The sequence below is a fragment of the Pipistrellus hanaki genome (assembly GCF_964339955.1).
Source record: "Pipistrellus hanaki genome assembly, chromosome: 19".
NCBI lineage: Eukaryota > Metazoa > Chordata > Mammalia > Chiroptera > Vespertilionidae > Pipistrellus > Pipistrellus hanaki.
Window position 1 is genome coordinate 3214250 of NC_140521.1, and position 24608 is coordinate 3238857.

At 61.0% G+C, this 24608-nt stretch overlaps 1 protein-coding gene and 1 long non-coding RNA gene across 4 annotated transcripts in view; one reads left to right on the plus strand and one right to left on the minus strand.

Moving 5' to 3' along the window:
* The window catches only part of NF2 (NF2, moesin-ezrin-radixin like (MERLIN) tumor suppressor), a 49960-nt gene that overhangs the window by 2446 nt on the left and 22906 nt on the right, over positions 1-24608 (minus strand). The window contains exons 5-16 of one of the 3 annotated variants that reach the window (XM_084867517.1): positions 23250-23318; positions 22147-22229; positions 21134-21209; positions 20706-20840; positions 17389-17463; positions 16823-16936; positions 13850-13972; positions 12542-12759; positions 12262-12364; positions 11035-11162; positions 10076-10241; positions 7536-7579 (exon numbers count right to left, since the gene is read on the minus strand). In XM_084867517.1, the coding sequence (XP_084723643.1) occupies positions 7544-7579; positions 10076-10241; positions 11035-11162; positions 12262-12364; positions 12542-12759; positions 13850-13972; positions 16823-16936; positions 17389-17463; positions 20706-20840; positions 21134-21209; positions 22147-22229; positions 23250-23318 (1326 nt within the window). In that variant the 3' untranslated portion in view covers positions 7536-7543. Of the gene's footprint in view, positions 1-7520; positions 7580-10075; positions 10242-11034; positions 11163-12261; positions 12365-12541; positions 12760-13849; positions 13973-16822; positions 16937-17388; positions 17464-20705; positions 20841-21133; positions 21210-22146; positions 22230-23249; positions 23319-24608 lie in introns of all 3 variants that reach the window. The other 2 variants (XM_084867516.1, XM_084867515.1) reach the window with 2 other exon arrangements.
* Positions 14681-16812, plus strand: LOC311613538. The gene is made up of 3 exons (XR_014793471.1): positions 14681-15035; positions 15149-15459; positions 15677-16812. It is a non-coding gene; the product is annotated as an uncharacterized lncRNA (long non-coding RNA).

The window sequence follows — 24608 nt, forward strand, 5'->3', positions numbered from 1 at the left end:
TCCTGCGGGTGCCGCCTGCCCCGGTGTCAGGCTGGGGGCTTCTCCCCACATCCCGGGGGACCCGCTGGGCCAGGGGACGGCCTCAGGCCAGAGGAGCAGGAGCCTGTCCCTCCCGCTCCCGGCTCCCGGCTCCCGGCGCAGGCTAGCCCAGACCGGGCAGCGGAGGGTCCACACAGCCTGGACGGGGCTGGTTTGCCCTGTGCTCCGCCTGGACACTCTGAGTGCCTCCCCCGGAGAAACTGGAGCTGGTGACGCCCTGCGCTGCTGAACCCCGGCTCCCTGACTCTGTGGCTGTGGACCACGTCCCAGGATCTCCCCCCAAACAGGAGCATCAGGCCCCGGGCCCTGCTCAAACTGTGTGGAGTAGCTAGGGAACGTGTGGAGTAGCTGGGGATTGCTGCCCAGTGCACAGCAGAGCTCAACAGCTGTTATCACTGACAGCAGCTCACGTTCCCCGCCCCCCGCCCCCCAGCTCTGGCTCCTCCCCCTCCCGGGGGAGCGGGGCAGGGGCAGGGCAGGAGAAGGTGCCGGGGAAGGCAGGGTTGCGCTGGCCCTCGTGGCCTCTGGGGCAGGGCGAGTGGGTGCCCCCAGAGGCCTGGCCGCCTCCCAGGCAGGGAGCCCAGGCTCTGGGGGCCCCCGCAGGCCTCGTGCCCATGTGCACGACGCTGGCTCCAAGAATTCCTGGATCCTCTCCCCACGCTGTGCGTGGCCGGCCCCGCGGGTGCCAGGGGAGGGTTGGCAGCTCAGGCGGCACCAGATGCCAGTGACTTGCATGTGTTCGCTGGATGCAAAGCCCTCTTTGGGGGGAGGGGAGGGGAGCAGGTGCCAGGCCCCACCCTTGTGGCTCAGCCTCCCTCTTATCTTGCAGGAGCAGAAGCTGTCCCCGAGCCCAGCTGGTGTGGCTCAGTGGTTGAGCGTCAACCTATGAAGCAGGAGGTCACAGTTCTGATTCCCGGTCAGGCACATGCCCGGGCTGTGGGCTCCATCCCCAGTGTGGGGAGGAGCAGAGGGTGTGCAGGAGGCAGCTGGTCAATGGTTCTCTCTCATCACTGATGATCCTCTCTCTCTCCCCCTCCCTTCCTCTCTGAGATCAATTTAACAAAAAAAGAAGCGGTGGCTCAGCCCGAGGAAGGCCCGGAGCGAAGTCGGGTCCTTGGGCCGCAGACACCCGGGCTCGGAGAGAGGAGCGGTCTTCCGCCGGCTCCAGCCTGGCGGGGGTCCCGGCAGAGCCACGGCACGGGCGCCGGCGTGGCTGCTGTCGCCGAGGGTCCTGGGAGCCGCCCGCCTCTGCCCACGGGAGACCTGGCTGCCGGCCACGGCCCCGTCCTCGCCCCGACCGCACGGTTCCACCGGGAACCGCTGTCGGAGGGAATGGCTGCAGGAGCCGCCCGCCCGCTGCCCCCGAGCCTTTCCCGTCCCGGCCTCGGCGGTGCTGCTTCTCCTCCCGGGCCGGCCGCCTCCCCGCACCTCCTCTCACACGGACAGCAGGGGAGGGAGGGAGGGAGAAGGGAGGGAGAGGGGCGGTGGAGGGTCAGCAGGGAGGCGGCACTGGTCCAGGTGGGGACACGGAGGCCCAGGGTGACCCCCCTCCCTTGGGCACAGCAGGCAGCGCCTGCCAGCTCAGCCTCTGCCTCCGCTGGGCCCGCTCTCCTCACCCCGTGGGATCCTTCGCCCCCTGCTCTTTCCAGAAAGCCCGCTGAGTGTCACATACACAGGCAAGAGGCCCCCGTGAGAGAAGGGAGAGGCTCGGCGGGAATGGCACTCAGCCAGCTCTCCCTGCGGCTCTTTTAAAATATTGATTTCAGAGAGGGAGGGAGAGGGAGAGGGAGTTAACAACATCAAGGATGAGAGAGAATCATTGATCAGCTGCCTCCAGCATGCTCCCTACTGGGGATCATGAAGCCTGCAACCTGGGCATGTGCCCATGGCCGGAATCGAACCCGGGACCCTTCAGTCCACAGGCCGATGGTCTATCCACTCAGCCAAACTGGCCAGGGCCCTGTGGCCCTCTTTACAATCACGGGAACTGGCTGACAGCCTCACGCTGTAAGGAACACGAGCCCACATCCGTGTTGGGTATTGATTTTGAAGAGGAAGGAAGATGGAGAGAGAGAGAAACACCAATGATGAGAGAGAATCACAGATCGGCTGCCTCCTGCACGCCCCGCACTGGGGACCGAGCCCGCAACCCGGGCCTGTGCCCTGAGCAGGGACCAGTGTGACCTCCAGGGTCAGAGGTCGACGCTCAGCCACGGAGCCACGCTGGAGCCTGTGTCCTCCCGAGGACCACTGAGTGGCCCCCCGGCCGCGCCAGCCCTCGTCACCCCAGCTCTGCGGGCAGCGACACACCCCCGGGCCCTGCCGCCCCTCCCTGGCACAGGGAGGGACACGCCGTCCCAGCAGACGCCGGCCGCCCGCCGTCTCCTCCATCTGATTGAAGAGGCGCGTGCGGAACGCGGGAGGAATTAAGTTCTCTCTGACTGAGCCGCTGCTCACGTCTGTCACTCGTCCGGTTCCCTCCCGAGGAGGCACCTCCTCCCCCGGCCCGCGACACGGTGGCGCGGCCTGGTGGCACCGACGGGGGCTCCATCCACCCGCCGGGCAGGCCTTCCTTCCCGCCCGGGACCCACAGAGTCAGCACACCTCCCACTCAGCCCCCCGCCACGCAGGCACGTCCCCCGACTCTGAGCAAGTCCACCTCCGGGGGACACGTGTCTCCTTAAAGAGGAGGCTGGGCCCTGGCCAATGTGGCTCAGTGGGTGGAGCATCGGGCCTGCGGGTGGAAGGGTCCCGGGTTCCATTCTGAACATGGCCCTGGTCGGGGTGCCATGCAGGAGGCGACCCATCCAAGTGTCTCTCCCACATCGATGTTTCTCTGGCTCTCCCTGTCCCTTCCACTCTCTCTACAAATCAATGGGAAAATGTCCTCGGGTGAGGATAAAGAAAGAGGAGGAGGAGGAGGAGGGGGAGGAGGAGGAGGAGCCTGGTACCCAGCAGGCTCTCCATGACACCGGCCGCAGGAAATGCGCAGAGGCACTGGCTCCTGCTCCCCAGGGATCGCAGGCAGCCCCCAGGCCGAGGGCCCGCACTGGCCGCTCCTGAGACATGGGCCAGGGTCTGAGACAGAAGCCGCAGGCCCACCTGTCCCGCCCGGCTAACCTCTCCCCGCAGCTGCGAAAGCTCCTCCAGCATCAGCCCCTGGAGTGCCCCCCGCCGGGAGGACACAGCGGGGGGGTGGGTGGGTTAGGGTTAGGGTCCCACCCCCCCTGGCTCTCCTCTCCAAGCCCTTTGGGGGCCCGTCTCCCAGAGTGACGGGGAGCGAAGAATATGCGGGCTCGGAGCCTGCAGCAGCGAAGCTGCCTGATTAGGAACGAATTACACTTTCATCAGCACACACACGGGGGTTCACAGGCCGCGTGGTGATAAGTGGCTCTTTAGGCAAAGGGGGGGGGTGTGGGGGGGGCAGGACACAGAGCCATTTGGGCTAGCAGTGATGAGAGAGAGAGAGAGAGAGAGAGAGAGAGAGAGAGAGAGAGAGAGAGGAAGAGTCACCATTAAGCCAGGAGAACAAACTCATCAGGATTCCTCCAACTAGTCTAGTCCCTGGGGGCCTCGCCTGGATCCCTGTCCCCGGGGAAGAGGAGGGGAGGGGCCTGTCGAATCCACGTGAAACAATGAGACCCACGAGGCCGAGCCCCTGAGACACTAACGGAATCGCTCCTGGCGCTGGGGCGCTGCGTGTCCCATAAAAACGCTGTGAAATGGAAACTCGAGCCCTAAAAACCCTGCGATCCTTCCTCCGCCGCGCTCACCCCCTGTGCATGGAAACGGAGGGAGGGCAGGGCCCGAGGGGACGGGAAAGGAAGCTCAGATCCGCGGGGTGAGAGCTGGCCCTGGGCGGAAAGGAGCTGGCAAATCCAGCAGCAGCAACTCCCAGCAGCACCTTTGATCTGGGGCGTGACACCCGCCCTGAGCCCCCTCCCGCCTTCCAAACCGGAGCCAGGCCGATGCGATGCGATGCTGCAGGGCTGGCGGAGGCGGTGGCTGCTGCTGCAAACGGGCCACACCAAGCTGCTCTGCCGGCTCGCCAGCGACAGCTGCACCCAAATGCCATCCGGGGATGTGCGCGGGGAGAGCCCTGCAGAGGGGACAGGAAAGGCCTGGGCCATTCCAATGAGCATATCCAGAGAGAGAGAGAGAGAGAGAGAGAGAGAGAGAGAGAGAGGGAGAGAGAGAGGGAGAGAGAGAGGAGGCTGCCAGGGAGAAGCCAGAGGGCCCCTTTTGCGGATGCATCTTTAGGGTTTTGCTGCTTCCCTGGCCTTCTCCCCCTCCCCTCCCCCCGCCGGCGCCGCAGTAACAGCAGCAGGAGAGCCACAGCAGGAGAGCCGCGCTGAGCCGCATCTCCGGTGCGGAGGGCCCACGGGAGGTGCTCCTGCTGGCAGGAGGCCGCGCGCACTGAGCGGCTAACGGCTCCCGGAGGGCGAGGCGGGTGCTCCGGGCTCCTCAGGTCCCCGAAGCTAAAGTCTCCGGACCCAAACGGCCTGGAGAAGAGGCTGGGAGAACCTTCTAGCCAGAGCGCGCCAGAAACATCCAGGAGACCGCGGCCCGCAGCACTGACCGTGAGGCCCGAGCGGCTCCAGGGACGAGCCGGGGGCCGGAGGGGGCCGCACCCGGGGGCCAGCCCACGCCCCAGCCAGCGCCGTCCCGGCCTCCCGCGGGCCAGGCGTCCGCTCACCCGCTGCACCCGCTGCCCGCTCATCGCGTGTCCTCCGGCCACACCGGGCCTCATGCCCCTGGCTCCCTACCCCACTCCCTTCCCCTTTTCTTGTTAATTTGGGACTGTGAGACAGGAAGGGCTGGGAATGAGCCTGGGGGTGCTCTGGCTCACAGGAAGTCAGAGGAAAGGCCGGGGGCGCAGGGGCGGGCTGTGTCTGGGACGAACTGCCCCCATGGCGGGCGGCCCTGGTTGCCAGCACCCTGGGGTCCCTTAGAGCTTAGGAGATGCGCGCCTGTGGGGGAAGGGGCAGGGGGGTTCGGGGGGAGAGGCCGGGCCCCACTCCCCTCTCCTCCTCCCCCTCCCCCTCCCCCTCCCCGGAGCTCCAACCGCAGAGGGAAGGCTCTGGAGACGGGCTTCCTGTCGGGGCGGAGGATGTGGGGGAGACAGGGCCCCGGCCCCCCAGCAGCAGAGCGCCTGGCGCCCCGCACTGGGGCCGGGGCTGTGGACACATTAGCGGCCATGCCGGTCACCGGGAGGCGGGGCTGTAACTGCGGGGTCGCCTTTCACGCGCTGGCTTTCACCCTGTGATTTATCACCTCCCCGGGCGTGGGTTCTAAGTGTCCCCCCCTCCCCAGCTCTGCCTCTCCAAGGAAGTCCGTGCAAACTGAAGAGGACACTGTAGACTTCTTCTCTGTCTCCCCTCCCCCCGCCTTCCGGGACTGAGCCCACAACCCAGGCCTGTGCCCTGACCGGGAATCAAACCGTGACCTCCTGATTCAGAGGTCAGCCCCGCACGCAGGCAGCCCCCTGGCCGTTCAGTCCTGGCCCCAGGGGCCACTGGAGTCTAAAACATGGAACGTACATCCGATGTCACACAAAGCCAAAAAAACTAGCACTACTGAATCCGGTGAGGCCGGGATAACTCCAGTTGTATTAAAAGCCAAGTCTAGCCCTAACCGGCTTGGCTCAGTGGATAGAGCGTCGGCCTGCGGACTGAAGGTTCGATTCCGGTCAAGGGCATGCACCTTGGTTGCGGGCACATCCCCAGCGGGGGTGTGCGGGAGGCAGCTGATGGATGTTTCTCTCTCATCCATGTTTCTAACTCTCCATCCCTCTCCCTCTCTGTAAAAAAAAAAAAATAATCAATAAAATATATTAAATTAAAAGCCAAGTCTATGCGTGTGTGAACCCTGGACTCATCAGGATTCTTGACGGACTGGCAGCCTGCTTTGAAAACAAGTTCACATTAAGACATTGAAAAAAAAAAAAAAGGCTTCTGTATGCCCTAGCAGCAGTACAAATCTGACTACAAATCAAACCTCATTTGTCTACAATAATAGCTCAGCGAGAACGGACGGTCAGAAGCAGGCCCCTTGAAGACGTTAACCGCTCCGATCGTTAGAGAGAGGAGAGGAAATTGCATCACGGCGGAACACGCGGGCACATCTGACAGCACGGGCTGAAATTAAAGGATTTTTTTTTGCTTCGCCCTATGCTAAGCACGGTCCAGGAAACCAACGTTGGTCCCTTCCGAGGAACTCTGGGTGCTGGGGGCGGGGGGGGGGGTGTCACTTGAGCCGATGACCCCCCTGGCCTGCCCGTTCCAGGGCTGGTCACCCCTGCTCGGAGCGTGCGCTGCCCCGTGTTGGGGTTTCCCAGTGCCAACGTGGGGGGCTGAGAGCTGCGGGAGACAGGAGGCCGCTGAATAAAAGCGTCACATACAAACCGGGGTGTGTGCCAGGGGTTCTGGGAGCCCCCGACAGCTCGCATCCATCTTATAATGAGACCCATCTGGGCCGTTAACAGCTAACCTCCCTGCGTGGATAACAAGCGCAAACAGGGCTGTGGATGCCAGGTCTCATTTTTTGGTGGAAGGCTTCCAATGAGCTTGTTTTCTTCTCGCAGCAGAAACCGCGGCGAGGATGCCAAAGGACACGGCCCACGGGATCACCAGAGGTGGGTGACCTCCCTGGGTACCGGGGGGGTGAGGTGAGGGCGGTAGCGGGGGTGGCGGGTGCTTTTTGATGAGTTCTCACACACACTGGAGCGTCCGGCAGCACACACAGCGCTGCGGGAGGAAGCGGCGGGCGCTGGATGAATTCCCCTGCCGGCCCCTGCCCGCCCGGCCGCGGGGCTGCCCGCCGGGCCCCGGCCCCGGCCCCGGCCCCGGCCCCGGCCCCGGGCGGGCTCCCTGCGATCGCGGGAGGAGCGGAGGCGGGGATGGCCTTTAGAGCGCTGACAGGCAGACGCCCCCCGGGACGGACTACCCAGCAGGCCCTGTGCCGTCCGTTCGCTTCGCTTCGCCTGGCGAGAAACACGGACGTGCCGGAGAGGGAGGCTCGGAGGGAAAGGAGCGGGCGCGGCCGCCCTCTCACCCCAGGACCCGGGGAGACCACGGGCCCGCAGGGGCTGTCACCGCGCGAAAGGCCTGGATCTTGGGGTCCAAGGGCGCCAGTCCCGAACACCCCCGCACGCACCCCGTGTTTCCATGCTGGGGCTATCGTCGAAGAGGTACGCCACCAACACACAAGACTCAGACAGACCCGACTGGACAAGAAGCGGTGACCGTCTCCAGACCCACAGTGACACCAGACGTAAGGACCACCGAGGCAGCCTTCCCAACGAGGCAGCCTCGGGGAGCCCCGGGGGCGGGGCTGGCCGCCTGCTCTGATCAGCATGCTGCGGCCGGTGCCCACGCCCCGGGCCCCGGGAGGGCTGGGCGCGGGCTGCGGACAGAGACGGGCGGGCAAGCTCATGCACGGTTAGTATCACAGAGGGCAGGGCCGCCACCAACACAGAGTACTTGCGGACAACCTACTTGGAGGCTCAAATGCAGATAGGTCTTCTGCCTTGGGCTTGAGGCTAAACCAGCAAAAAAAAAGCAAAAACATAACAACCCTATGGCATCCACAGCACCGCACGTGCCGTTTGCAAAACACGACCGGACGCGCCTGGCGGGGCGACACGTGTGATTTCACTGGTTTGCTCTCATGGCTCGGAACTGGGTCTCCCCAGCCTCCAGCGCCCCGGGTCCCCGTGGCTGAAGGCCCAGCTCCCCGCTGGTGCCCAGATGAGCGAGTGGGGGGTTGGAGGGGGGAGGGGCTGGGAGGGGCCCCGGCAGCTCCTCCAAGGCCTGGCTGGCTCCCCGGCCCAGTCATTTGACGTCTCTGTGCCCTGGCGGAGGCCTCACGCCAGCTCCCCGTTTGCTAGCTGCTTCACAGTTTGGCTTTGGGAGGGAAAGGCAGTCAGCACCGAAGCCAGCGGGAAGGAGAATGCGGAATGCGGGGAGCTCTTTCCTTCCGGGTTACACTGCGAAAAGGAACGCTGTACCCGGTGCCAATGTGAACTGGAGTCAGAGAGAGAGTACGAGAATCCGGTCCCGACTGCGCCTATCCGGGATTGCTGTCAGCTACAGCTTAACCATCGGAAACTGGTAATCCACCTTAAAGACTAGAGGTAAAGGGTAAATAAAAATTAAACTTATCTAGCCCGTCTGGCATGGCTTAGTGGTTGAGTGTTGACCTATGAACCAGGAGGTCACGGTTCGATCCCCGGTCAGGGTACAGGCCCGGGTGGTGGGCTTGATCCCCAGTGTGGGGCGTGCAGGAGGCAGCCAATCCATGATCCTCTCTCATCACTGATGTTTCTCTCTCTCTCTCCTTCTCCCTTTCTCTCTGACACCAATGAAATATATTTTTTGAAAATTAAATAGATCCTCCTCCTGGGGACACCTCTCTCCCAGGCGCTGACCTGGCCCTGGGCTTCGGGCAGGACCGGACATCAGGGCCCGGAGAGGCCCCTCCTGCGTGGCCCGTCAGAGACGTACACTCTCGGGGCTGGATGTTTAGGATGGAAATCAGCGTCCTCTAAGACGCTCACAGCTCAGACTATCAGGGGAGAAAGACGTGGAACTGTTAGCGACGTAAATGAGGCTTCCGCTCTCAGAACATGAAGGTTCTCCCAGACTCCCCGGTGAGCGTGAGCCACGTTAAAAATCCCGCATTTGGCTTCTGAATCAAGATCAGAGCTTTATGGCCCTTCCACTTTAACACACACACACACACACACACACACACACACACACGCACACTGGAAGGAGCATCTACATTCCGTTCTTGCTTCTCATTAAGGCGGGCAGCTCCCTGGGCAGCACGCCCCTCGGCTTAAAGGACAGAGCGGCTCTCCTGCCAAGTGACGGATCGGAACCCGGCCGGCCGCAGTGACTCATCTCACCGGGAAATGCCCGTGTGAGAAGGCCCCCTCCCCCCCACCTCCCTCCCGGCCGGCGGGTGCGCAGTCCCTGGCGGATTAAGGTTCCCTGTTAGGCACCAAGGACACAGCCAACGTGACAGGAGCCTAATGACTCGCTATGGAAGACGCCAGAGGCTCACCCCGCGTTTCACGGGCACCCACCCCGCCGGAGGGAGGCGGGAGGAGGGAGGAGGGAGGAGGGAGGAGGGAGGAGGGAGGCGGGAGGAGGGAGGAGGGAGGCGGGAGGAGGGAGGCGGGAGGAGGGAGGAGGGAGGAGGGAGGAGGGAGGCGGGAGGAGGGAGGAGGGAGGAGGGAGGAGGGGGAAGGGGGAGGGAGGAGGGAGGAGGGAGGCGGGAGGAGGGAGGAGGGAGGCGGGAGGCGGGAGGAGGGAGGAGGGAGGAGGGAGGAGGGAGGAGGGAGGCGGGAGGCGGGAGGAGGGGGAAGGGGGAGGGAGGAGGGAGGAGGGAGGAGGGAGAGGGAGGAGGGAGGCGGGAGGAGGGAGGAGGGAGGAGGGAGGAGGGAGGCGGGAGGAGGGAGGAGGGAGGCGGGAGGAGGGAGGAGGGAGGAGGGAGGAGGGGGAAGGGGGAGGGAGGAGGGAGGAGGGAGGCGGGAGGAGGGAGGAGGGAGGCGGGAGGAGGGAGGAGGGAGGAGGGAGGAGGGAGGCGGGAGGAGGGAGGCGGGAGGAGGGAGGAGGGAGGAGGGAGGAGGGAGAGGGAGGAGGGAGGAGGGAGGCGGGAGGAGGGAGGAGGGAGGAGGGAGGCGGGAGGAGGGAGGAGGGAGGAGGGAGGAGGGAGGCGGGAGGAGGGAGGCGGGAGGCGGGAGGCGGGAGGAGGGAGGAGGGAGGCGGGAGGAGGGAGGAGGGAGGAGGGAGGCGGGAGGCGGGAGGAGGGAGGAGGGAGGCGGGAGGAGGGAGGAGGGAGGAGGGAGGAGGGAGGCGGGAGGAGGGAGGAGGGAGGAGGGAGGAGGGAGGAGGGGGAAGGGGGAGGGAGGAGGGAGGAGGGAGGCGGGAGGAGGGAGGAGGGAGGAGGGAGGAGGGAGGCGGGAGGAGGGAGGAGGGAGGAGGGAGGAGGGAGGAGGGAGGAGGGAGGAGGGAGGAGGGGCCGGTACCTTCTTGATGGTGTTGTGCTTGCTGCTGGTGCCGCCGCGGTCGGCGTTCTCGTTGTGCAGGATGTCCAGGGCCGTCTCCCTCTCTTTGAGTTTCAGGGCCTCGATCTCTGTCTTGAGCTCGTTGAGCTGCTCCTGCAGGTGCTTGCTCTTCTCCATGTACTCCACTCTGCGGGGAGGGGACGCCAGGGTCAAGGCGCTCAGACGTGCAAGCCGCTCGGCGTGGGGCCCGGGGTCTGAAGCCCCGAGGGGCGGGAGGCAGCCCACGGCTCTCCTTGGCCACGCACAGGCCACGGGGGCGGGGGCCAGGCACTGAACTGGCCCGAATCTGTTTCCTCGTCCACAAGAGTGGGCTACAGATCGCAGGGCTGTGGTCCGAATTAAACAAAAGAAAGTGCAGGAGCCCCACCGGCGTGGCTCGGGGGTTGGGGGTCGACCTAGGAACCAGGAGGTCACGGTTCATTTCCCGGGGTCAGGGCACGTGCCCGGGGTGCAGGCTCAATCTCCAGGGCGGGGCACGCAGGAGGCAGCCGATCCATGATTCTCTTTTATCATCTCTCTACCTCCCTTCCTCTCTAAAAATCAATAAAAATGTTTTTTAAAAAACACAAAAACAAACATGGAACGTCACGGATTGGAGCCGCCAGAGAACACAGCCAGGAAACGCGTGTCATTGCCACGTCGGCACATTATCACGCCCTCGGTTGCCATGGGAACAGCTCTCTGGCCGGCTCGGAGGTCTCTGGGGTAGCACGCCCCATATGTTAGGTGAGGGTCTGAGCCACTGTAATCCCCAGGCTACCAACAGAGACACATTCTAATCCTGGAAGATGGAGTGCCGGCCTGCCTTCCTCCATTTCTGATTGGGAAATTCTCCCTGTAGGCGGTGAGTGAGGACAGAGCTGCCCGCTCCTCCCCCGGGGCCTCGGCCGGCTCGCTCCGGGGAAGGGGACACCACCTACTTTTCTTTCTCTATTTCCATGGAAAGCCGCTTCATGTCAGTGTCCTTGAAGTCGAAAGACAGGCTGTCACCGATGAGGCCGAAGCTTGACATGTCGGGGGGCAGTGGCGCTGGAAGTGGATTGATGGGCTAGAAAAGAGAAGCTCCAGTTAGGAGGGCCGGGTTCCACCGGAGCAGAGGGCACTGCTGTGCTAACCACCCGCCCGCCCCCACCCCCAGCCCCCGCCCCCTGGGCAGCCACGGAGGTGAGGGGAACGGCATGGGCCCCGCCTCCGGGCACCGCCACAGCCTCCTGCCGCTGCGGTCTTCTCCGACTCCGTTCGCCCACGTGTACGTGCCAATATTTGCGCTCAGGGATGTTCCCTGCAGTTTCTGTTCATCATTGAAAAAGAAAACAGACTGTGTACCCATTCGCTGGGGACTGACCGGGTGGATGCACATCCATCCGTACAGCAAACTATGATTAAAAAGCTGATATGCGTGACCTCCTCCAGGGTTTGTGCATTTATTATTAGAGCCGGGTATAAAGTCTGCTCCCGTGTGTGTCTTACACATCCCCGCCCCGGCCGGCGTGGCTCAGGGGTTGAAGGTCAACGTAGGAACCAGGAGGTCACGGTTCGATTCCTGGTCCGGGCACAGGACGCCCGGGGTCGTGGGCTCCATCCCCAGAGCGGGGTGTGCAGGAGGCAGCCAATCAGTGATTCTCTCATCATGAATGTTTCTCTCTCTCCCTCTCCCTTCCTCTCTGAAATCAGTAATAAATAAACAAATAAACCAACAGAATTGCAGGCTGCCTCCCTGTCCCAAATGGAGCCTGGAGGCCGGGTCTCACACGGCAGCAGGTGGCCTGAGAGACACGGGGTTTCCTTGCCCAGAACCAGGCTCCCAGTACAGAGGACATCCTGGCCATTGAAGGTGACGCCCAGTTTGGTGCTAAGGCTGCAGAGCCAGGTCTCCCCAGGGCAATGTGGGACTACGTACTTGGAATAAGAACACCTCCGAGCTGTGAAAGGCCCTCCTGCTTGCTATCTTGGCAGCTAGAGAGGTGCCTGATGAGCCCAAGGCCAAGTGGCAGCCCAGGGGTCCTGCCCAGACCGCCCCCGCCCCCCCCGCAGGCTCTGCACCCCTGCTCTGCAGGCACCGCCCGGTGAAGCCAAGGGCTGGGCGGGAGGGAAGGTTCCGGGGTCTGGGCACCCCCGTTCTGGCCCCTCAGCGCCCCCAGGCTCACCGGGTACGTGGGCTTGGTGATTTCCTGGAGCCTTTGCTTGGCTCTTCGCTCCGCCTCGCGGGCCTCCTGCAGGTCCTGCTTCAGCTGATCGGCCTCCTTGGCCCTGCAGGGGGAGGAGGAGCGGTCACCCCCCAGAAGGTGAGGAAAGGACCCCTCCCCCCCTTCCCCCTGGGGAGGAGGGACCCGTCCCCGCCGGACAGGGAAGCAGCCGGAGGACGGCGGCAGCCAGCGCTGCCTCAGGCGGGGCAGGTGAGGACCCAGGGCCCCGTGCCCCCCTCACCTCCTCTCGGACTCCTCGGCCATCTTCAGCGCCAGCACCTCGGCCTCCAGCACCTTCTGCTCCATCACCCGCTTCTCCTCCTCCGTCCTGATGGCCGTGGCCTTGATGCGCTGCATCTCCTGCTCGGCCTCGGCGGCCTTCTGCGCCAGCAGCTTCGCCTCCTCCTCGGTGATCTGGGCCTTCTCCGCCAGCAGGTCGGCCGTCTCCTCCGACCGCATCTGGGAGGAGGCGCCGGGAGCGGGCGTCAGTGGCGGACCCTTGCCCGTTCCCCCACCAGATCTGAGCCCAGACCCCCGGGTCGCTGAGAAGCAGAGTCTCGCCCTAACCAGTTTGGTTCAGTGGATAGAGCGTCAGCCTGCGGACTCAAGGGTCCCAGGTTCAATTCCGGTCAAGGCCATGTACCTTGGTGGTGGGCACATACCCAGTAGGGGGTGTGCAGGAAACAGCTGATGGTTGTTTCTCTCTCATCAGATGTTTCTAACTCTCTCTCTCACTTCCTTTCTGCACAAAATCAATAAAATATATACATATATATATTTTAAAAACAAACAAACAAAAAAAAGAACCCGAGTCTCAGATTCCTTGGGGTCCTGCCAGAGTGTCCCCTCGGACGACAGCCTGGTGACAGACAACAAGCCACACCCCCTCTTCTCAGAAGGGCCTTTGGGGTCCCACCCAGGGCAGCACACGGAGGCGCCTGATGGTGAGTCCCGGGGAACAGAGGCTTGATGAGGGGGAAAATTAACTTCACCCCATCTCCTTTCCCTTTAAGTCAGCTCCAAACCGGGGAGACCCTGTCCTCAGGGGGACTCCTGACAATGTCTGGAGACGCTTTGATGGTCTCCCATGAGGGGTGATGGTGCGACCAGCAGCTAATGGGTCAAGGCCAGGGACACCACTAACGGTCCTCCAATGACAGGCAGACCCCACCGAGGACGGTCTGGCCCCAGTTAGACTTGCGTAAAGGTACCCCACAAACCGGGGGGCCTTATATGCATCTATTCAGAGCCCCGGGGCTCGGACAATAGTGGGGAAGGCCCGGGAGGGGCAGGGCCTGGGTGGAGGGAGCCCACGGGACAAGCAAACAAACAGGTGTCGCGGCTGTAACACCTGTAACCCTTCCAACAATGAAGATGCCGCCGGCACCTGCCGCTGCCGCACACTGTGGGGAAAGGCACCGGGTTTCTGGGGGTTTTTTAGCTGAAACGTCCCAGCAGGCGCCTCTCATTCGTGGAGCCGGGAGGTCTAGCCCCAGCCGGGAGAGTGGACGCCGCACCACCCCCCGGGGCCCGGCCCCCGGGCAATCACCAGCGCCTCGTTGGCCATGGTGGCTTCCTCCTTCATCTGCAGCAGCCGCCGCTCCAGCTCGTCCCGGGTGCGCTCGGCCTCCTCCCGCATCTGCTTCTCTCGGGCGAGGCGCTGCCGCTCCATCTGGGGGGGAGGGAGGGGACGAGGGCAGCCGCTGAGCCCGGGCTCAGGGCCTCCGGGGCCACGGGGACACAGGGACGCCCAGCGCGCAGAGTCCCCGCTGCGGGGGCACTTTCCCTCCGGGAGCCGGTGCCATGCCCGCCCCCCGCCCCCCTCCGTCCTCCCGCACTCTTTGTGCAGTGCCCGGCGCCCACCGCGCTCCTTGAGAAAACATGGAGCGGGAAGGAAGCCAGCAGCAGCCCGGCCGGCGTGGCTCCGTGCTTGAGCGCTGACCTCTGAGCCAAGAGGTTGGGGTTCGATTCCCGGTCAGGGCACAGGCCCGGGCTGCAGGCTTGATCCCCAGTGTGGGGCGTGCAGGAAGCAGCCGATCTGTGCCTCTTTCATCATGGATGGGGTTTCTGTTTCTCTCTCTGTCTCTCTCCCTTCCTCAGTGAAATCAATAAACATATTAATAAAAGAAAAAAGAAACCAACCACAAACAGCCACGGCCGGCCTCTACCTGGACGGAAGAGGGCACTCGCACGCCGTGCCCTGCGGCTGGCGGGAGGCAATGGGGATTCCTCGTCCCTGAGACCGAGCCGACTTTCTCATCCGGCTGATGAACCACCTCACTATTGCTCGTCGGCACAGCCCTCCCCCACACCTCCGACCTCATCAACCACGGACCCCGGAGAAGACGGAACCGGTCTGCGTGATGCACCCATGGCTCACACGCTGCATTCCGCAGGGGGAGCTGGGCAGCCACGGCACAGGCCCGCACGGCCCCCGCTGAGGCTCCCCCTGCGCCGGGCCTGGAGAGGAGGGAGCCGGGCACCAGCCCAGCCTCCCTCGCCTTCTGCCTGGCGCCATGAATTGGGCCACACGCTGAGCTTAATCAGGCGAGCAATCGAGACCGCACTGCACTCGGGGAGCCCGTGGCGCCGGGCACGCACTGAATTCAAGAGGCATCGGCCGGAAGTGACCGCCGCGCTATCCTATCTCCTTTAATAATTAAAGCCACGTTTAATCACGTCTCGTTTCAAGCTTCTCTCCAACGGGAGATTTCTAAGAGTGCTGCTTTGTCTAAGTACTAAGCCAGAAAGGGGGGGAAAAAAAAAAAAAGGCAGCAATGCATCACGGAGGAATAATGCAAAGACAAGCACTAAAACCCTGTAAATTCTCCCCATTTGCCTCTGACAGGTCGATGGGAAGCTTGGCCGGTGTGAGCTCTAATTCCATCACATGACGACTTCCCCTTGGCGGCTAGCGGCTTGTCCATTACCCGCCACCTGAGAAAATCGGGGCCGGCCCCTTCCATTCCCAGCCCGCCCCTGCCCGAGGTCTCCGCCCGGTAATGAGGGGCCTCGGGCGGCCAAGTGGGTCAAGCTCGCCGCGTCCTTCGATCGGGGGCGGACGAGGAGGACCGTTAGCTCCACGTGAGAGGGGAGCACGGGGGCCTGGAGTCAGGGCATTCGCTCGCCTCACATCCTAAGTTTTCAGCCGGCCCCGAGGTCAGTGTCTGCACGGGGGCAGCGGAGCCCCTGACCCGCAGCTGCCAGATGCCAGGGGAGGCCGGGGTGGGGGGATGGGGGGTGGAGAACAGTGTCCACGCTATTCTCTGCCGCGGCCAGGAGGCCCTGCACGCACGCGCCCTGTCGTTTCCAGATCTCTCACTCCTGACCTCTGCTCTGCTGACAAAGGGGTCAGAGGTCACTTTTCTTCTCAAAGCTCCCACTAGGATCCTACGCTGGCTCAGGAGTCTCTCTTCGTCCAACAAAACCCCTCCACTCCTCGCGCCCGCCCCCCGTAAAGCATCCCCAGGGCACACGGATGGCCGGCCACGTCGGGGAGCTGAGCCATGGAGCCCTGGAAGCACCGGATCAAACAGGGCATCGCATCCTGCGGCTGCTGGCGGGGAGCCAGGCGCGCCGAGGACCCAAACCAGAGACAGCTGCACGCGCAGACTAATTATTACACCTCCGCGCCCGCGAGTCCTGTGGGCACCCGACTGCAGCTGCTGCTCCTCTGCCCAGCAGTCCGCCCGGAACCACAATTAATATTCTCGGCTGCGAGGCTCGGGCCAGGGGTGTGGGATTCGGGGAGTCGAGAAGGTCTATGGGCAGGAAACGGGTGCGGGCCGTCCGGTCCGCTGGTGGGCGCTCCCCGCGCCTCCCGGGGTGGGCGCTGGGCGCCCGGGCTGACCCAGGCGGGCAGTGCAGCCAGAGGCTAATTAGCATTCCGGCGGCGGCGGCGGCGGCACGGAGCCGCTGCCATGCATTCCATCACCGCCTGATTAGAAAAGGAGCGGGCGAGAGGGAGCTCAGCTGGACGGAGGAGAGAGGGTGCATGGGCGGGACAGGCAGGCCTGGCTGTTTCTTCCCACGTCACCCGAATGGAGGAGTCACCGGAGACGTTTCCTTCGGATAGGAGACTGGAGTTTATTCCTCAACTCCGGAGCTGACACCCACCGGGTGGCGTCAGCCAAGACTCAAAAGAGATCAAATAAGAGCCCCCTTTATCGCCCAGCTGGCGTGGCTCAGTAGCTGAGCAATGACCTAGGAACCAGGAGGTCACGGTTCGAATCCCGGTCAGGGCACATGCCCAGGTTGCGGGCTCCATCCCCAGTGTGTGGCGTGCAGGAGGCAACCAATCCGTGGTTCTCTCTCATCATTAATGTTTCTCTCTCTCTCCCTCTCTTTCCCTCTCTCTCTCTCTCTCTCTTTCCCTCTCTCTCTCTCTCTCCCCCTCCCTCCCTCTCTGAAATCAATAAAAGAAGAGTACCTGTCACCCATGACCAAAGGACCCCGGAACCACGCCTTCCCTCCTGGGCCAGGGCCGCCGGGATGAGCGCAGCCCGAACGTGGTCTCCCTCACCTGTTTCCTGGCTTTCTCCTCCCGGGCCTGAGCTTTCATCTGCTGGACTTCCAAAGAGTCAGCCTTCCTCCTCCTCATGAAGAGGTCATGGTTCCCGATGCACAGCTGCAGGATCTGTGGCCACGGGAGTGGGAGAGACGGTAAACCCACAGGGCCCCGGGTTCGATTCCGGCCAAGGGCACATGCCTGGGTTTCGGGCCCGATCCCCAGTAGGAGGCATGCAGGAGGCAGCTGATCCATGATTCTCTCTCATCATTGATGTTTCTATCTCTCTGCCCCTCTCCCTTCCTCTCTGGAATCAATAAAGAAATATTTACAAAAAAGAAGAACAACATCTTTATGATCCCAGGATAAGGAAAGATGTCAAGCGAGACACAAAGGATTAAGGAAAGGACAGGCACCTTCTTCTACATGGAAAGGGAAGAATTTCCCGCCCTGGCCGGGAAGGCCAGTTGGCGGGAGAGTGGTCCCGCTATGCCGAGGCTGTGGGTTCGGTTTCAAAAAGGGCATTCGGTTTCTCAGGAACACCCCAGCTACCGGTCACAGAAGCCAGCACCTCAACTTACCAGCTTATTAACACGGAGCTTTGAGGAGTTAAACTTAAAGACGTCGATTTTCTTATCCAACGGTTTGATGGTAAACTGGAAGAAGGAAGTGGAAGACGGTTTCAGCTGGATGGCCTGGAATGTTCCCACCAACCGGGGGCTCACACAACAGTAGCAGCCACACACACACACACACACACACACACACACACCCCCGCAAAGAGCCGGCAGGAGGCTGCCCCGTGCCATGGCTTGCGGGGGGCCCAGGCACAAAACCACGGTGGATTCGAGGCGTCTGAGGACGCCAAGCCCAGGGCTGTGGGAGTTGAGGATTCTGAAGGGCGTGCTCTCAGCACCATTGTGGGCTTGGAAACCTGAAATATAAACCCTGATGGGCCCAAGCTCCGGGCTGACACGGCAAGAGCCATGCCAGACTCGAAGTCATGGCCCTGACTCAGGCTCACAACAGAGTGGAACTAAGCTAACCACAGGCAATTCCTGAAGGAGTCACATCACATATCCGTGCCTCACTGGGGGGCACAAGTCACAGATGTGCTGGGCGATTCAGAGCAGACCTACCAGGAGTAGGAGGGACTTATGCTGGCGAATAATATGTACAGAAGTTAAAAGATAGATGGCTCGACCAGTGGGGCTCAGTGATTGAGCACTGACCTAGGAACCAGGAGGTCACGGTTCGATTCCTGGTCAGGGCACAGGCCCGGGTTGTGGGCTCCATCCCCAGGGTGGGGCGTACAGGAGGCAGCCGATCAATGATTCTCTCTCATCACTGATGTTTCTACCTCTCCCTCCCCCTTATTCTCTGAAATCAGTACGAAATATATATATATTTTTAAAAAGAACAAGTGGCAACGGTTGTTTTCAACCATTCCTGATGAAACCAGACAGATCCCACATTTCAAAGATGCCCTTAAAAACACGGGTATCTCTTCCCAAGAAACACCTGCTGCGCAGACAAATGGGTTTGGGGAGATGTGTTCTCCGGAATTTCTTTCTCAGGTTATATTGTCCAACAGCGGGTTAGGCACTGCGAGGACAGAAAATAATCCTCCGTGTAGCTTCTGGTCAAGTTAATTTAGAAGCGGTATTGCTCCCGCGTAGGCTGCTGTTGGTGAATTCTGAAAGCTTATTTCTGGCCTTGCGGTCAAATCCCGGAGCTGTCAGCGGGAAACCACGCGTTGTGTGGAGACCGCGGGCTCTGTGCCATGCCAGGACCGTGCGGGGAATCAATGAGTCGCTTAAAATAAACCAACAACGTTTCTGTGTCGACAGCGCGGCTGCCATACAGAACTACTCGGGCTACTTCCTATTGAGTCCAGTCGGTCTGGGGTCTCCTTACGGTGCGAGTTATTGACGGGACGGAGTGAGAGGGCGTCTTGCGCCCAGAGAGGGGGTAGGTGTTAGGGATTAGGGTGTCGGGCCACCCTAAGGGAGACTTGAATCCTTGGGTTCTGGGAGGACCAGGGTTTCGGGGAGCCGTCAGCACACACATGTGTGGGTGGGCAGTAGACAGCCTCCATAAAAGTAGAAATGAAAAACTACCCTCCCCTGGCACACCGACTGCTTGAAGTCACGTGGAGCTTGCCATTTAATACTTAAAAAAAAAAAATCCCCAAATGCTCATCGCCTGGGCTGCTAACCAAATCTGAAAGCCAGGATGTTTTGAGTTAAGAAGCTCAGTCTGGCCCGGCCAGCATGGCTCAGTGGTTAAGTGTTGACCTATGAACCAGGAGGTTACGGTTCGATTCCTGGTCATGGGTCAGGGCACATGTCTGGGTTGCAGGCTTGATCCCAGTGTGGGGCGTACAGGAAGCAGCTGATCAATTATTCCCTCTCATTATTGATGTTTCTATCTCTTTCTCCCTCTCCCTTCCTCTCTAACGTCAATTAAAAACATATATATTTTTAAAAAGAAGCCCAATCTGTCTCGTCACGCCCGGACAAGCAGGTCGCAGCCCCGCATGGGGAACTGGGGGCCTGTGCCCCTCTCATTCCCAGATGCTCAGCGATCCCTCTAAAACTAACCAAGAGTGAATAAGCGAACAAGCCAATGAATGCAGGATCACAGCCTTTGGGAGATGCGGTAGTAGAGAAGTATTAGAATTCTTAGAGTGTTGACCTAAGTGATTTAAACTTAATTATCCTCAATTTCTGGTAAGCAGGTTAGCCTGATATCATTAGTTATTGTTGATTCTCTCTCTCTCTCTCTCTCTCTCTCTCTCTCTCTCATACACACACACACACACACACACTCACACCCCCACCATACGTATAAACTGGACACAGAGAAAGAGTTTAGTATCTACCACACTTAAAAGGCAAAGAGAATTTCTCACCAAAAACAGAAAGCCAAGCCATAGGAAATGGTTACGTTTGGGGTTGGTTTACTGCTTGTCCTTTGGGGCTCAGTGCTGACGGGCTGTTCGTCAGCAGGGCAGGGCAGGGCAGGGGAGGGAGTGGAGGGGTGCTCTTTGAAAATAGAATGCCAATACTATCCTGTGAATGCTCTAGAAATCCGTAACCTAACACCACAGCCTGAGCATGAAATGACTTTCCTGCAACAGGAGGAGAGTGGCTGGGGACCCTGCAGCCAGGAGGGGAGGTGGGGGAGGGGGTCTGGGGACCCCGCAGCCAGGAGGGGAGGTGGGGGAGGAGGCCTGGGGACCCCGAAGTCAGGAGGGGGGGTGGGGGAGGGGGCCTGGGGACCCCACAGCCAGGAGGGGAGGTGGGGGAGGGGGCCTGGGGACCCTGCAGCCAGGAGGGGGGGGTGGGGGAGGAGGCTTGGGGACCCCGCAGCCAGGAGGGGGGGGTGGGGGAGGGGGCCTGGGGACCCCGCAGCCAGGAGGGGAGGTGGGGGAGGGGGCCTGGGGACCCCGCAGCCAGGAGGGGAGATGGGGGAGGGGGCCTGGGAACCCCGCAGCCAGGAGGGGAGGTGGGGGAGGGGGCCTGGGGACTCCGCAGTCAGGAGGGGAGGTGGGGGAGGGGGCCTGGGAACCCCGCAGCCAGGAGGGGAGGTGGGGGAGGGGGCCTGGGGACCCCGCAGCCAGGAGGGGGGGGTGGGGGAGGGGGCCTGGGGACCCCGCAGCCAGGAGGGGAGATGGGGGAGGGGGCCTGGGAACCCCGCAGCCAGGAGGGGAGGTGGGGGAGGGGGCCTGGGGACTCCGCAGTCAGGAGGGGAGGTGGGGGAGGGGGCCTGGGAACCCCGCAGCCAGGAGGGGAGGTGGGGGAGGGGGCCTGGGGACCCCGCAGTCAGGAGGGGGGATGGGGAAGGCAGGCCTGCGGCCGGGCCCCTGGTGCAGCTGTGAGCGGACAGGCCCTACCTCCTTGTCGCTGTAGGAGATGTTTCGGATCTCGTTCCACGGGAAGGAGATCTTGGGGGTCAGCCTGTTCTCGGGGTCGTAGATGTGAAGCCCCAGCGCATCCACACCGAGCAGCAGCTCCGTGCCCTTCTTGTTCTGTGGATTCGACAGAGAGCGGCCCCGTCAGTTCCTCCCCCGGCCCCACGGCCAGGAAGGGCATGGACTTGTGGGGGGGGTGCAGGAGGCAGCCGATGGATGATTCGCTCTCATCATTAATGTTTCTCTCTCTTTCCCTCTCCCTTCCTCTCTGAAGTCAATAAAAATATATTTAAAAAAACAAAAACAAAAAAGAGCCTCCGGCTCAGAGTGAGAGAGGAACCGTGTCCGCACTGGGCCCCTGGGTCTGTCTGTCTGTCTGCACGCGGGGAACTCGGAGAAGCTTCACGTACCCGGATGGCGAAGTAGTTCACGCCATACATCTCCAGGTCCTGCGCGATCTTCAAATACTCCATCTCCGCCTCGTCCCTGTGGGGCAGGGAAGACAGGAGCTGAGCGGAAGCTGGAGCAGGCGCTCACCACGCTGGGTGCTCAGGGAGTCAGAGCAGCGCCCAGCGACGCTCTGCCCGACACGGAGTCTGTGAGACACGGCGAGGTCCAGCAGGACCCCCCATCCGCATCCGCATCCACAGAAGGGAGCAGCCCGGCCGGTCTGGCTCAGTGGACAGAGCGTCCGCCGGCCTACGGGCGGAAGGGTCCCGGGTTTGATTCCAGTCAAGGGCACATGCCCCGGTTGCGGACTCGATCCCCAGTAGGGGACATGCAGGAGGCAGCTGATCAATGATTCTCTCTCACCTCTGATGTTTCTATCTCTCTCTATCCCTCTCCTTCTCCTCTCTAAGATCAATAAAAATAATTAAAAAACAAAAACAAAAACAGGTGTTGGGGGGAGCATGGCGGGCGGCGTGGAGACACGCACTGCTGATGGGCACGGGAACAGGTGCCACCGCTTTGGGGGGCAACCCGGCGGTGCCTGTCAAAACTCAGAGCGCACCCTCTGACTCAGCAGCTCCTCTGAGCAATCCACGGGCCAGCCACGCAGACCGTTATGTAACACGGCGCACACCGCAGCACGCTTTGTAAAGGTGAGAAGCCTCCAGCTGCTCCGCATGCCACCGGTGGAGAAATCAGCACAAATGCCGTGGGATGTCTCTCTGCGGCAGAATTCTCAAAGGGGAACGAGATCACCAGCAAACACAGGCCCTACACCCCGGCGGAGGGAAGTTCCCGGCTCACAGGCGCCGGGAAAAGGATTCCTACAAAACCGAACGTACTCCTAGCTCTCTCTCTCCGTTCAGATACTCCAGTAATGCACGTTGTGCAGCAAGCACCTCCCAGTTTTGTCGTTTGTTAAAACATAAAAAAGCCCATAAAGGAATATACATCGAAAAGGAAGCTGGCTCACCTGGCCCGGCCTCGGTGCTCCGCGTACCAGGCTGTGATCCTCTCCTCCCACATTTCCGGAGTCATCTGATACAGATTGATGACCTGGCGGAAGAGGGGGCAATATAAACACACATACACACACGTACACCCACGGAGGTTCGGTATTGTGTGCCGTGTTTATCATGACGCATGACTTGGACAGAACAGCACGGCTATTTTCAAAAAGCCACCCTGCCCTGACCAGTTTGGCTCAGTGGATAGAGTGTCGGCCTGTGGACTGAAGGGTCCCAGGTTCGATTCCAGCCAGGAGCACAGGCCCGAGTTATGGGCTTGATAGGAGACAGCCAATCAATGGATGGTTCTCTCTCATCACTGATGTTTCTATCTCTCTGGCTCTTTCCCTTCCTCTCTGAAATCAATAAGAATATATTTGGGGGGTGGGGGGGGGAAGGACCGTTTGCAGGCCACGCGAGTCCTGGCAGCCCCAAACTCATTCCATGAACCTTTCCTTTTTTAATATTCTTAACAGATTCTGTACTCTTCACTCAAGATCGATTACAGCCCAGTCAGCGTGGCTCAGTGATTGAGTGTCAACCTATGAACCAGGAGGTCACGGTTCGATTCCAGGTCAGGACACAGGCCCGGGTTGCGGGTTCGATCCCCAGTCGGGGATACGCAGTAGGCAGCCGATCAATAATGCTCTCTCATCATTCATGTTTCTACCTCCCTCTCCCTCTCCCTTCCTCTCTGAAATCAATAAAAATAAATATATATATATATTTAAATATAATTTTTTTTATTGATTTCAGAGAGCAAGGGAGAAGAGATAAAAACATCAATGATGAGAGAATCATGGATTGGCTGCCTCCTGCAACCCCCTACTGGGGACCGAGCCACAACCCAGGCATATGCCCTTGGCTGGACTTGAACCTGGGACCCTTCAGTCCGCAGGCTGACGCTCTATCCACTGAACTAAGCCAGCTATGGCTAAATATATTTGTTAAATGAGAAACAAAGAATGATGACAAAACATCCGTAATAACATTCTTGCCATGTCCTTCCGTTATTCCTTCACGCTCTTCGGTTGCAATCTCCCTCCAGACAGGGAATGGGATGCCTCACCCTTTTCGGAAGCAACTCCTCTTGGGCCAGAAACCCCCGCTTGTGCACAGAGGGGTCGTAGTCGCCGTACTGCGGGGAGAAGAGAGGGAGAGCGGGCGGTTGAGATGCGACAGACAACTGTCATTTTCCGAACAGCTGGACTCCTGGCTCAATTCCCTCCTGGCTCCGGGGAGCAATCCAATCCCGATGACAAGTCAAGATTTCAACCTTGCTGGCGTGTGATGCCCGAATGGAAATTCGGAGCTGATTACATCTCTGGACGCGGCTGCGCAGCCCCTGCGGGCGCCGCGCTAATGAAAATGTGACATTCGCAGGGAGAGGGGCCGTGGTTTCTAAACCGGCAGAGAAAGCAGCGGAAATAAAGCAACGAGACGCGACCGTGGCCGTTGTGATGGGGCCTGTCCCTGCCGATGGCTGCTAAGTGGCTGGCGGCCTGTTTAATGCCTTTCACTCAAGGCTCTGAAAAAAAACACCGCTCGGGGAAGATGCGACACCAGTGCTGTCACTCACGTGTGTCACCCGGACAAAGACAGGAGGGAAAGCCGCAGAGCAGGCCCCAGGGGGGCCGGACCCGGGCCCTGCTCTCAGTGCGTTCTCCTAGGTCAGGGACTCGGAGATTTACTTTCCAATGGAAGAAAGATAATCTTTTCTTTCTCAGGGCACGTCAGTCTGCCCAGGAGATAATAATGATGATAAGGAGAAATGATGGCATTTTAAAACAGGAACGAACTAGGAAACCTGGAGAATATAAAAACCAAAGCCTGTCTCTCGTCAATCAGCGTTCGGTGGCTTTCCTTGGGAACAAACCCACAAAGCTCGGTGTTTCAGGACAATCTTCTATAAACGTGTATCCGTGCAGCCACTAACAAGGGGAAGACAGAAGAAAGGCTGAGCCGAAACCTTCTTCTCTAAAATAAATAAAATATATTTGAAAAAGAAAGAAAGAAAGATCCATGACGAGAGAGAATCGCTGACCGGCCATCTTCCACACGCCCAATGGGTGATCGGGCCGCAGCCCGGCCTGCGCCCCTGGCCCCCGCTCCACCCACTGAGCCAGACCGGCCGGGTTTTCCCAGGGGCAGGAGGCTCGCCGCATTTGCATGCCTCTCGGGAGCGCTGGCCGGGCCGCAGTGCACAAGTAAGCAGATATGCAGAGTGCAGGCTGTAAATCCAGGTTCCAGAGGCTCCCGAGATTAACGACCCACATTATCATACTGAGCTCCCGGCGACTCCGCCGATCAAATAGGTTACGTGCGAGCTGTGCGGAGGCAGCAAAGGGCCGCTGACGGAGCCCGGGCGGACTCCACTCGCCACATGAAAGCCGCCTGGATGTGAGCGTCGGCTCTATAATGAGCCTTT